At 31.4% G+C, this 15,091-nt stretch overlaps 1 protein-coding gene across 1 annotated transcript; it reads left to right on the top strand.

Moving 5' to 3' along the window:
* The first annotated feature begins 1,682 nt into the window (after positions 1-1,682).
* Positions 1,683-4,791, top strand: LOC131847293 (trypsin-1-like). The gene is made up of 4 exons (XM_059196836.1): positions 1,683-1,746; positions 2,242-2,449; positions 3,660-3,918; positions 4,495-4,791. The coding sequence occupies exons 1-4, from the start codon at positions 1,725-1,727 to the stop codon at positions 4,789-4,791; spliced, it is 786 nt and encodes a 261-aa protein (XP_059052819.1). The 5' UTR covers positions 1,683-1,724.
* The last annotated feature ends 10,300 nt before the right edge of the window (positions 4,792-15,091 follow it).

The following is a 15,091-nucleotide window of genomic DNA, read 5'->3' as shown; positions in this document are numbered from 1 at the left end:
TAAGAGCGATGCTCTTGTCGCTGAAACTCTTGCCACTTTCCAAGACCTTTCATCATACTCTTTAAAGACTATAACGACTCCAAGTCTGTCTTTCATTTGCTTGATGTAGCTGTGCCTAGATCTTCCTCTCCTCCTTTTTCCTTCTATCTTTCTCTCAATAATATCTTTCATAAATTCATCGTGCACTATCAAGTATCCTAACATTTGTCCTCGTCTATTTTCGGTAGTATTCAACCCATTCTAAATAAAACAATACTAAATTTAAAAAAATATTTTATACTTTTTTCCTTTAATGCTATACCTATTGGTAAAAGAAAGTTAGAGCAGAACACACACACACACACACATAGTCTTGAATACAGCACAGAAAGATGATCCTTAAGGGAGTCAGGCGCTGTTGTCGATAATTGGTGAAGCTCATTGGTACTCAATTTTCATTGGATTTAATGTTTCCATAAATTCGCTGAGACACATCGTTTGATTGTCGATAAAACAGCCGCAACGACTGAACCATATTAAAGCGTTGCTGATATAATTTGCACCTTTTTATGAGTGTCAAGTTTATATCGTGAACTCATGAGAACGAGAACATCTTAACATACATTTCGTGCATCATATTATAATCAATCAAGATAAGATCGTTAAAGCATAGAGTGGGAATATTGACTCAAATAAGTTATATTTTATTTTTTTTAATCGGTTTAACAATTTTAATATCTGTATTTAGAAAATACAAATATTGTTGAACTACGAAGGGAATGTTATATTGAAATGAGGATTAGTAATCCAATTGCTAAAAATTACCCCAATCCAGCTACGTGCTTTAAAACAAGTAGCCAATTAGCTGTACCTCCACGCGGTCCCCTTCGAATGACATTACGGGTATTGTGAAAATTGGTTATATCCATCCTATCTTCTTATCTGTATGATACTGGAATTTCGCCAGTTTAGGTATACAATTACCGCACCCAAAAGTCTTAATATTAAATACTGTTTATTTATTATAAAGAAATTTTATTATCGCAAATCTTAGATGCGACTAAATAAAATATAACAAACGATAATAGAGTCAATAATATTAGTTATTAATTCAGAATAAACATCATTTATCGTTGATTATAGAATAAAATGTAATATATTAAAATACTTATTATTATGTACATATGTATAATATAAACCACTTATATTTATTGACTTGATAGTAAAAGAAACAATTCAGTTACAGTACGCATTGCATTTTCTAAGTCACGAGATAAAAATATTTGATCTTGACAAAAATATCAATGATAACGAAGATTATCAAAAGATATAGATGTAGTTGCTAAACTCCCGTATTAGTCTTTAGTTGGTAGTTATATTTAGCAAAATGGACATCGCTTATGTATCAGTCTTATTATTAGGTGAGCTTATTTTCAATAATTTAATTTTGTTAATGTCCTTTCGATAAAGTGTTGTAAATATAAATAAATATAATTTATTTTATTTACTTTAATTACATAACTTCGTTACACCAAATATAATGGAATAATGAATTAAATTTCCTACGAATATAAAAATACGATATATGTCTGTCTTTTTGGTGTCTGTCTTGTTGCCATGATATATTTAAAAAGTATAATAAACTTTTATAATATTTGATTTAAATATAGATTGTTTCACTAGGTTTATTCTAATTACACAATCTATAGTCTATTTTTATTTAAAATATCTTAAAGGCGTGAAATATGTATGTTTCTGTAAACGAAGGTGCGAATCACCACCAGATGTCATTCAAAAGTCTTCTACAAAATCTTTATAATTCATACAATATTTGTACATTTATGTCTTGGAGATATTCACCATTTTAATATTGATAAAGAGCTCTCGACTTGGCCTCGGGATAGAATTTCATGAGATAAAGTATAATCTATGAAACCCCATTATATCCCTAGAATTGTAAAAGAAGTCATTGAAATTTACAAATATCAAAATTTCAATTGTGACCGTTCAAGTTGTTCAGTACAGAAGAAGCACATAGATTGAAAAAGTCGAAGTGACAGCGAGTGTGTTTTGTAGTGACTCTAAAGTTTTTTCCCGTAGTGATAGTGTACGTAATAAAAGCGGGTAGACAGATTTATCTGCTTGTAATGATTGTTTACATCCACCACCACCAGGATGTTTGTAACTGCGTGGAAATATAGGAAACTCATCAATCGCGAAGAAAGTTTAAAACAAGGTCTATATATTTTTTCTCAAATACAGCATTGTCAAAAGTGATAACATCATTGCCAACCGAACTGAACAGCGAATTATCAGCAGTGAGAATAGTAAATGGATATGAAGTGAATATCACAGAAGTACCATACCAGGCATCATTAAGACGTATATTAAGTGGAAGCTGGGCTCACATCTGTGGAGCAGTTGTTATCAGTAATAATGCTGTGTTGACGGCTGCTCATTGTGGTGCCACGTAAGTACTTTTTATATCATCTACTACTCTTATATAGTATAGAAAGGAATTTATAGTAATGGAAACTAATGATACCATTGCTGATAATGTACCACGACTGTCGACTTGTATGTTGTTCCGTCTGAAAACTATCGTGAATTCGCTACGATCAGCTAATAGATCTAACTTCATGTTTATACTATCATCCTCCTCCTCCACTGGTACCGTGCCGTCAGTCAGTACCGTCAGTTACCATTCCATGTTAATCCATTTAGAAAACACTAATATATATATATATTCGTTGAGAACTTGGTGGCTTAATTGTTTACAGCCCTGTCTTAGACTAAGAAGTCTTGTGTTCTAATATGGGCGATATCATAAAACATTTGTGTATCAAATGACAATTTATATTTCCAATTGATTAATTGATTGACAACATTGATAACACATTAATCTAAAATAAATATACATTTAATGAGAACTAATTTTTTCACATATAAAAATTGCACATTTACCTTAGTATGCCCTTTGTAAAGTTACGTAGCATTTTTTCATTTTCTGTTATCGCGTATATGTCTTTATTAAATAGACACTTAAGCACGTATGGTAGATAAATGATCTCATTTAATATCATTATATATAAAGACATTAGTAATTTTGGATACAGCTTCCTTTTATTGTTTTAGTATTGACTAAGGAATAAATTCTTGACATTTCCGCTGCAACTAGGAAATAACAATTACTGCAAGCAAAATTGCATATTATTAAGATGAAGAAAGAAATTAATTTTCAAATACTTGTAATTATTTATCATTGGTACATTAGCAGTGTTTCATATTACAGTAGGACATTCAAAATATTTCAGTAGTATCTGTAAACCAGTTACAGATGGACACAATATTATCTGTGTTACGAAAAGACTGTATTTTGGGCTGGTTAAAAATGAGACACGTTCCTAGGTGAGGTAAAATAAGTGTAATCAGCTCACTATCAAAATTGTAAAGACAATTAATATGGCATAAGAAAACACGGTATATAAAAACGGAATGTCAAAATATACAATTCAAAAATATATAAATAACATAAAAACTATCAAAAAGGTTGCCATCGACAACATCCTCCCCATCAGCTAAATTGGGGAGGATGTTGCCCCATTGATTGATGACGATTGCTGATTACACTTATTTTATGTTGAAACATTTTCTCTAATACGTTTCATTTTATATTCCAGTTATGAATACAACACGGCAACACTTGGAGTGGTTCTTGGTACTTCTTATCGACAATCAGGTGGACAATCTTATAATGTGTCAAAAATAATAGTGCACGAAGAATATTCTTCTATCACTCTAGAGAATGATATTACTATAGTAATTTTAGCTTCAAGAATTATCTTCAGTGACAGTGTCAAAATTGTGGCAATGGCACCTTCAAACTTTACATCGCCAGTGGATACAGAAGCTATTGTGTCCGGATATGGAACAACCTCGGTAAGCTTAGATATTGCAGCTATATAAAAGTACACTTAATATAATATGTAAAATGTGCGAAAAATAAGGGAAAACTAAGGGCCGTTAGAAATAAGACGATTTGTTGTCCGTGGTGCAGTTTAATTTCATAGAAAATTAGATACAAAAAGAGACTATGTGAAGAAAAATGATTAACTATTTTACATTCTCATCATTCATTATCCTTCCTACTGGGTACTGATCAGAAAACAAACATAATTTTAAAAATCTTATCATCATACCATTACTTCAATATTATAATGTGCACTACATACCACATCCAAAAGTCCTTTACATTCTGAGCATACAAGCAAATGTGACTAGAACAGTAGAAGAAAAACTTAAATAGAAACCCATCCTTTAACATAGATAAAATTTATTATGAAAACCCGGTAGCTTCGGGAGAACGAGTTGAGAGAGAGATGTTGAGAACAGTTGCATGCTTCTTTGATCATCACATTAGGTAAACTAATATCCATCTCTTATAAAGAGGCATCCTTTTCTGACACTTATGTTTGTATAGATGAATTGTAATTTTATTTTAAATCTTTATTACAGTTCGAAGGCACCGCGTCTTCAGTGCTACTCGCTGCAAAAGTAAAAATCGTCAACCAAGATACCTGTGCCAGAGCGTATTTACGCATAGCCACAATTACAACGGGAATGATTTGTGCAAGTGCCCAGGACCCTCCGAGAGATGCCTGCCAAGGAGATTCAGGTGGTCCACTAGTCGCAAATGGTACATTGATTGGTATTGTGTCTTGGGGTGAAGGTTGCGCTAACGTTTCTTATCCTGGAGTATACACTCGTATATCTGCCTATGATAGTTGGATAAAAACGAAATTAGGATACTAAAAGGTAATATGAAAATGACTATCTTGTGATGTAGCATTAATATCATTAAATGATAAAGATCAATTAAGATTCAGATCTTTAAAAGACCGATATCGTTTATTGATTTTAATGACTAGTCAATTACTTTATGAAGATCCTTTATTAAGAGCTAAAAATGTTCAATTCCATTAGGTATAAATTTATTAATGTAATTTTTATTATTGTTAATAATATTTGTGAATATAATTCTTATGACTACTTTCTCATGTCTTTTAATAATAATTTGATTCAAATTAATTACATTGATCGATATTTGAACTTGAGCGAACTAAAACGGTCGGGTTGAGCAACCTAATTTGAATACAAACAATTTTCAACATTGATGTCATTCGTGGATACCTGTACTAAATAAGGTCGTTGACCCTGGTAGTCGGCTCACTGATAAAGACATGATATTTAACACATATGCTGTCCAAATAAACACGTTAATAACGTTCAGAGATTTTAATATCATGAATACTAATAAGTGTCTGTTATGATTTATCTAAAAAAATAATGTCTCTCTTATTGTCACTTGAATGCATAATTAATGAACTTACATTATGTTTTATAGATACAGGTGCATTAGAAGCTAATTACGAATGCATTGATGAATTTGTTCTGATTGAAGCTGTCGATTAAATACGATTGATTAGATAATTAATTTCTGTATTTAAAGTTTAGTAGGGTACTATTTTAGGGTACTGAACCATTATGGTGTAACTTTAAGCGTCTATAAATCTGTCTTTCATAACAGTATATTCTAGACACGTCTAAATATTTTTTTTAACATTATAAGATTATTAAATAATATTTTCTCCACGAAATAAAATACCTTATAATAGTATCGTTCTCTAGGTTTAGAGGTAAGAGAGGTCCTCGGAAATGGCAACGCATGAGAGGTCACTATGCAAGTAGATAACGAAATACATGTATACTTCTTAACGCCCTTGATGCTGTTCCTGTATAGAATGACGGTTATCACTTCCATCGAGTGGGCACTTAACTAGTTTGCTATTTCAAATTAATAAAAATATAAATTATGAATTTAATGTCTCCAACGTTAGTTTTCTGTACAACATACAAACATTTCTTACGTCCATAAAATGCTAATGACATATAACTTATTATGCATATCTCAGCAATGTACACCGCTATCAGATGATTTGAGACCGGCCACATTATGTTAGAACAAGTATTAACATATTTATAAATTTGTATCGCTTGACACCAATATGATTAACGACCATTATTATAATTAATTCTTATGTGACAGTAATTCAATTTATTCAATAATATAATCATTATTGAATATTAACAAATTTATGTAGGTATTCGACATTTTTACGACGATATAAAACGAAATCAAGGTACATATAATACGGCAATAAAAATTGTTTTGCCGTAAGTTTTCTCTAGAGACTACAGCATGGGGTTTTTATAGAGTATATAGTAAGGTTTCTTAAAGGTTGGCAACGCGCACGTGTCACTCCTGGTGTTTCAGGCTTCCACAGGCCGTTACACACGTTATAGTAACCGTAAACCGACTGGAAGCTAGTTTGCCACCATCGTTGTATATAATAAAATATAGACAAATATTTTTTAAATATAAAGATATTATTCTATCCTTACATATTACTAGTTATCTTAACTTCGTCTGCTCTACTAATTTTTTTTTCCTTCGCATACTATAACAAAAAGCAAGAGGGAAGAAAAGAAGGAACTGTTATAATAAAAAAATAACTATGTAAAAATAGTTGAATATTTAATTGACAATTATTATAGAGGAATACAGTATCGTTCAAGTCTTCACATATTTTTCAGGCATATTTAATATTAATATTCGCTCTCCGGACACCGATGACCAGTTTCAGTAACAATTCCGTTGATAAACGATTGTTCGGTGTTAATTTTGTGATAGTGTCAATATTTGTTAATGACAAAGTGGTCAGTAGTTCAGTTTCCGTTTACACCTATTTTTCGGAAGGTAGGTATTTATTGGCAAAAATATTTATTTGTTTAGGGTTGTTGAATTATTTTCTTTGAATGTAATGGTGGTGTTGACCAAGCGTACATTTAAAATAATGTATTTTTTTGCGAGTAATTACAAAATGAGGAGATTTCGCTGTATACACGTAAAATACTATTTGCAGCCAACAGTATCAAAATAGTACAAATTAATCACTTGTTTGGTTTGTTTGGGTTGTCACGCCCGTACTTTCATTTATTCATTTGCATTCCATAGTGTTACAATAATGGTTGACATAATATTATTATAAGAGCACCATGGACCCTGATGGGCGCAGCAAGCTACAGTGGCGTTAACAGAATTTAATTATTTTATATATTATTTTTCTAATCGATCTGTATACATTATTATTATAGACTGACTTTGCTAGATTATCGTTATTGATAAATTATGTATTTAATAATAATAACACTTAATATTTTAATTAGTACTACAATTAGTGTGTATAATTAAGATAATAATAGATAGCAAAGAAACATATATACACATGAATATAAAATTGTACACCGGATTGAATCGAATTGAAACATTACACCTATCTGTTTACCCTCTAACATTACGCAGAATTTAATAATCAATTTTGTACCAGATAAATAAACCCTATGCCCTTTAGCAATTACTCTAATGCTTCACTAATACGATCATATCCGCGCCAAATCTCATTACAGCTAAAAAAAAGCACAGGGAATTTAGTACGCATAATCAGTAGCAAATATCCTAAGGCTGTCCGGTGCCTACATTCAACCCTCTCTATGTTATAAATAAACTATAGAAAATTTTAATACATATCTATTGCTTTCTGAAGAGTTTAAAATGAAATTTATAACAATTTTATTATTAGATTTCTTTTTATTTATATATATATATATATATATATATATGTATATATTATATGTATAATTAGAATGAATAGATAAATAGGAATTATAAGATAGAATCGTTTAGTCATTTGCTTTTTACATACAATTTGATTGAGGTTTTTTTATAGGTGATTATGGAATGATGCACCCGCCTACGCTAACGGTTTACGCTGACGGAGATCAGATCAGTTGGTCTGTTAAATTTGTTAGGAATTTATCTCGATTTCAGGGGAAACCGCGTAGAGGTCAAGTTGACTTGGTACATTGCTAGCTATGAAGTAATTAGTTATCATTACTAACAATCTTTTTTCTCTCAATATGGCTGAGATAGGGTTGGTAGAAAGGCGTCTGAGTAGGTATTTTTGTCTCATTCACTTTTGCCCACAAGTAAAGCTACTTGGCGGCAAAAGTGAATGCAGCAAGCATTCAGCAGCTGTAAGCAGTATTTAAGTTTGAAGAACAAGTAATGGGAATGAAATTACAATGTAATGAGTTACGAAATTTTAGTTCTGAGGAACGGGAATGCATAAGGGGTACGAGAGAACAAGATGTCCATGACGCTATTCTTCTATAGGCGCCGGTTTCCATTCGATTGGCCGTCAGCTTTTTTGCTCCAATTAATTTTAAAATGTTGAGAACGAAAATGCTACTGTAGATTGCGATACCGGGGTAATTATATTACAATGTATCAGTCAATATCTGATAATAGAAGTTATGGTAGCCACATGTTTTGGATTTTAAGTCTTGAGATATTCTTGTTTTTCTATAGCCACCTGGAGTATATATTGAAACTTTTGTATTGGCATTTTTTATATTTCATTATTCTCTCTAGCATCATAAGCTACCAATTGACCAACTGTATGCTTTATTTTTAAATTTATTTACGACATCCGCATCCATTTATAGTTTTTATAGTTATTTGATTTACAAAAAATGGGATATTTCATTAATTTATAATTCTCCTTAAATAATGTTGAGATGAAATTTAATGGACACGAAATCTTTCTTGACTCATTACGTGCGGGTACTGATTTATATATTACTGTAACTTAACATGCATTTCATTTTACTAATAAATTATATTATTATTAATATAATTAAATAATTTAGTGATAATTTTTATATGCTTTAGCATATAAAAATTATCACTATTCTGTTATATAATATATTACTGTAACTTAACATGCATTTCATTTTACTAATAAATCATGTAATTTATGAACAAGAATATGCCTATTGAACTAGCGGTGGCCTGTAGGTATGTGGAGTAGAATATATAACTTCTTGAAGAGGGATAATAAGCGTTTCAAAAAAAAGTCCGCAAACGTAGGTTGCCGAGGAAGGAAGTTGAGGGAATTGTACACTGAAGAAAAAATCTTATACATTGCCTTAATTCAATATTTTTACTGATTCCATAGTTTCAAATCTCGTATTACCTTGTACTGTGATGAAAATACTCTTCAAAAACTTGTATCTCTAAGAGGATCCTTACATTGGCATCGGTTGACATTTTAGCTGCTGTTCCAGGTCCAGCATTTACGTATATGGAAGATAGGTGAGACGACGTCTACGAGTATTCTTTTAATATCTGATTAATAAACTAGACTGTACCAATGGAAGACAGTGCAAATTTTTCATACTTTTTTAATTTCATATAATCACCTGATTTGTCGTGATCTTGTGGATAACTATCAAGGCTTACATTAACTAGATTACAAACCATTGTTAATCCGAAAAAAGTATGTAAAGATCGAACCATTGTTTTTCGGTCTAAAATATAAATAGTCTCTAACTACCCCATCTGGGATAATAGTCACGAGGATGTACAATTATTTACCAACTTATTATTTATATATGAATATTAATATTAAAAAAATATACTTAATTCACTAGCTAAAGTTTAGTTGTAGGAAATTTAGGTATTTGTTATAAACCATTTACACACTCATTAAAATGATCAATCAGTGTCATCTAATCACATATCAATTTGTATTTAAACATATAAAAAGTATTGTAATCTTCATTAAATACGGTGAAAGCATCCGACACTTGGTCGTAATCCGTTTCCTCGTTCTAGGTTACCACATTGTTCTACTAGTACATATCTGCCAAAGAATTACCATCTATATAGAAATGCTTACAAAGCTCACTTTGTTTCAGCAGTTTACCCCATTAAGGACCTTGTCAATGTAAGCGTAGAAATTATTTACGACACCCCCCCCATTTAGATATTTTCCATCTTTTTCCACACCATGAATTCACAGATAAGGCCATCCCTTTCTGTCGTATCGTAATAAATTTTGGGGCAACTGCAAATTAACAATACCGTAGTCATAATTCGCCAGCCTGTTGCGGCGCGTTTATCGGGTTGCTTGACGAGATGATACTCATATTCAGCATCATTCATTTGTAGTCTTCTTCAAATGTACATCTCTGTTACAATTTAAATATATTATTTTATAATGCTTCAAAAAGTTTAAGAAATAAGATTAAAATTTATTATTAATTGATTTTAGCCAATACTAATTCCATGTTAGTCCTTCTTATTTAAAATATGTTACGAGTAGGCATATAGACTTCATTGAAATAATTTAATAATAATAATATCAAAAAATTAAAAAGTAATTAACTTTTTAATTTTTTGATATTATTATGCACACTTTCTAATTACCTATACAATAATATACTTATGACATCGATGTCGATAAAAATATCCGTACATCACTACACCGGTGACGAAGTGTTCGCCACTCAATTCAGGGGTGGCACTGCTCAGACAGCAATAACGTATACCGAATAGGTGTCGACTCTCAGCTAGCGTCTTACTCGGATCAATTCTAATCTCTGTCGTCACGCCCGCCCCGCGGCGTGACACTTCGGCCAAACACGTCAAATGTGCGGGCTGGCGGCAGTTGACGTCACCTAATCATAAGCGAGCTTTTTCTTTGTTCTCGAATTAGGAGCAATATGGTTTGTTCACTCAATTAATTTCTTATTGTTTCTTATTGATGTCACAGCGTTGTTTTGTGAAATGTTATGGTGATTCATGAAACACTTTTGCGTTACATATCGGTATTTTGTTGGAAACTAAATAATTATTAATATACAATTACTATTTTTTACTGGTATGTTATCTTATTAACTAAAAATAAGGTTTTTCTTTTCATTAAAAATAGATTCCTAAATTTTGATAAATCACTAAAATAAAAATCATGAATATTGATTAAAAATAAAATTAGAATACATAATTAATGTATTATTATTCTGAAGCTGAATTTGTGTGTGTAATCTAAGCCTATTATTTATATCTTCTAGCAGTCAATCTGAATATGGGACTTGGGTGTAAAAGTCAATGATACCAATATGTTACCAATATTCAATTCGATTAGGCTGTTTGAGCGCGTAAACCCACCAATAAGTAAGTGTAATGCTATAGTCCCTCGGCCTATTACCTGGCAATTTCACAGAACAATCTACGTCGAATCGCGTCGACAGCACACAATGATATGACACACACGCACTTTGTAACCGAGAGGGACGGCACTCGCTCCCGCGATTTGTTTACACAGTGTAGCTTTCCCTTTCATCCCGTACATGTGTGCGTGACCATCTGGCGGGCGGACGCGGTGGCAGCCCTAAGTTTGTAGTAGTATCGCCCCCACACCTAAGCGCACCCCGTTTCAGGGTAGTCGGATCCATTGCTGTGTGCGTGACCCAGTCGAATAAATCTAGTGTAATACACACAAACATATTGGTGGCACGGCGTGTCATTTTTACGCTTGTGTTGTCGCTACTTGGGGTTCTTTATGCGGCGCGATGATATTATTATTCTGACGATTACGACATCCTTTATGCTTACAATAAAATAATTAATAAGGGATGAAGTGTATTGTTGTTTGCCAGTTTGTGATCGGTATCAACTACTTTACCTTCATTCAAGTTAAGAGGTAGCGACGAGGTTTAATAGGACTATTACTGTAATGGCTACTCTATTGTTTAAAATTTCGCCAGCTATTTAACTTATTGGTTAACATTATGTGATAAAAGTATTATAATGTCTAAATAAGTATTACTTATTAACATAACATAGACTCATATAACATAAAACGTAGACTCATATTTGCAAAATGATAAATAAAAAAAAGTATACCCAGATTCCACCTGTATTGGTAGGTATATCATGCACTATATGTTTCAGTTACTTATATAACCATTTTTAAGGGTCTATTCTTTACTTATCAACTTGAAACAAATATATTTCATAGAAAAGTTAAGTAGATATCTACATACCTATCAACATAGAGAATAGACATATGAAGGTAAAGGTCAAATATAAATCAATCATAATAAAAGGTACATCGATCAATAGTACCCATATACTACCTATACAATACGAGATTATATATCGTCTGCTCTATAGAATGGTCATTTTATTTGTACTAAGAAAAACTAAACCTAACTCAGAATAGATTATTTAAGCTAAACTGAAATTCAAATCAGGCAGCGCATTCGTCTGAAGCAATATTATCTTATTATTCCAGAGTCAGAGTTCTACGAAACATTTGATAGATAATAGAAAACAAATTAAGAAAACTACATGAACTCTGACAAGTTTACTTAATAAACGACGTTTTAGGTACAAAAGGCGCGAAGAATCCCAATTACTTACTCTGTGACGGAACAGTTGACAGGGCGCTCAACCCCCGGTTTAACAATTACGCGGCATGGCTCATTGTGGCGCGACCCTACCTCTCTATCCATTGTGGACCACTGTTCCATGACCGGTTAATATGGGTCTCCGCAAACGCAATAGCAACCCCCTCTTGAGTCTAATCTGCTAGGGAATTAGATGCGCAGGGGAGGTCATTTGAAATTGGACAACACTGTACAAATATTATTAACCAGCCTGTTCACAAATATCAATAACGTATTACCAGCTTCGGGACAGATTTAAAAAGTTAACGATCGAGATTTTTGTATAGCTATAGTTTATTTAGTGCCCATTTGAATAGAGGTTATAGTGGTGTTAACGAACTATTTAGTTGTTAAATAACTTTTTAGACTATAACAATGTTATACTGACTATATTAAATTATTGTTAAGAAAGTTATATAATATTCCTATTAATACATTATTATTTATTACAGATATAACTTTACTAATGTAATTTTTATATTATAATTGAATTATATCTAATATAAAAATACATTAAATACTGCTAACTCACCAATGTGACTCATGTTATATTTTAGTTATGGTTTAAATGTTCAAATTTAAACCATAAATTTATGTTTATTCTATGATAAAATATTAAATAAATCTGTGAATTTAAATATTTTGTATAGTATAGATATATGTACACTAGTCTACAACACAGATATTAAATAATGATTCAGTATATTCGACAGATTAATATAAAACCCTACAACTTTACATTAATAAAAACTACTTGTCAAATTATAGTATACATATTTACTACTCTTAAATTAAAAAAAATATATGTGTCATTAATGACTAATTTTTATTTCAAGCAATAGATGGCGCTAGCAGGCTAGAACACTCACCAATATTAGACACCTAAACTTAAGTTTATTAATAGTATATCAACATAATCAAGTAATTTGTTATTAGTTAAAATTTAATTAAATTTATGTATTTTTATGTACGTCCATATTTTGAAATTTTTAGCTGACCTCTTTTGCATACGAAATAACATATAAAAAAAGTATATATATCAATTTAGCCTACATTCACATATTTTCAAACAGTTCGAAAATTAAAAATGATTTTTTCTGCGTAATATAGAGAAAATAAATAATTTACCGAAATAGATATGCCTACAGTTAATTAGAAACACGTAGTAATATTCTTCCCTTATTTTATTTCCTTGTATTAAACACAGAATATTAGTGGGTACTCATGAGATTGTGTATTTATTAGGCAGTAAGCTTATACAGAGTGGGCGCTTGCTCAACTTTTCCAAGAATTTGCCCCACATGGAAGATAATTGGCGTGAATGGCAACTCACTGTAGATGCATGATATTACATATATACTATATTACTGATATAGGAAATTGTTCTTAATCTTTCGCACAAGTTTAGTTGTCAAACTAAACCATAATAAAAAACTAGCTACTCGTCCCGGCTTCGCCCGGGTATACGTGTATTATATATATATATATATATATATATATATATATATATAAACCTTCCTCTATCTATTAAAAAACAACCGCTTCAATATCCGTTGCGTAGTTTTAAAGACTTAAACATACATAGGGACAGCGATTTTATTTTATACTATGTAATGATAATGAAATAAAAATGTTGTTGTGAACTCGTGAATCGTTAATCGATACGTATATATAAATCTTTTTTGTAACAATAACAACAAGTTAGTTTTTTTAACAATATATCACATATAAAATAACATATTTCATACGAATGCATTTTTATGAGCGACTTTACTCACAAACATACAAAATGGATTATCATTTAAATATCAAAAGTAACTAAAAAAACAAAGTTCATGTGAAGGTTGAAAGGGGTTAATTTTCCAGATTATTCTGTTTAGACTGCGGTCGAATGCACCTATTTATATTTAACGACTATGTGTCATGAACTTGAGTTCGTCTTTACTGTATAACCTAACCTATTTTATTGATTTTAACCGATGTCAACGAAATTGCAAATGTGTGTTAAATCTACGTGTAATTAATAACAATAATAGATTATTATTATTATATTAGTTGCATGCCACTACTGTGGCGACCATACCGGCAAACAAAGTAACTATAATCGAGGAGGGACTTCTATCTCATTTATTTTTGCCGACAAAAGTATCAGCAGAAGTACAGAAATGAAGTCACAGGGTATGAGATGAATGGCAACGCATAAGAAGGATAGATGAAGACTTGATATTGTGGTACTGTTCCTTTGAGCAACAATTGCCACTTTCCATCAGGCGGGCCTTGCCATTTCAATTGGTGGACGGTAGATAGATTCGAATGACATACATATACTAGGTATGTCATTATACGATTTTATGTCAAGAGTTTAATATTATTATGGTACTATAATACTCTTTATCTTATATATAAAATTCTCGTGTCATAATGTTAGTTATGTATAGTTAAGAGTATGGTACTCCTCCGAAACGCCTTGAAGGATTTTTATGAAATTTCATATGCATATTCAGAAGGTCTGAAAATCGGCTACTGTCTATTTTTTTCATACATCTAAGTGATAAGGGTTGTCCACCCCTAACATTATTTTTGACATATATTTTTATAGTGTCGCATATATATTCTTATAGTGGCATTAAAAATACATACAAACGTATATTTTCATCTTTGTATCACACCAACCCCTATTTTTTAATAGCGATTTTAA

The sequence above is a fragment of the Achroia grisella genome, unplaced genomic scaffold (genome assembly GCF_030625045.1).
Source record: "Achroia grisella isolate CSIRO2021 unplaced genomic scaffold, CSIRO_AGI_Agris_v1 utg517, whole genome shotgun sequence".
NCBI classification, from domain to species: Eukaryota; Metazoa; Arthropoda; class Insecta; order Lepidoptera; family Pyralidae; genus Achroia; species Achroia grisella.
Note: the sequence above shows the minus strand (reverse complement) of the source record. Positions and strands in the feature narration are given on the sequence as shown.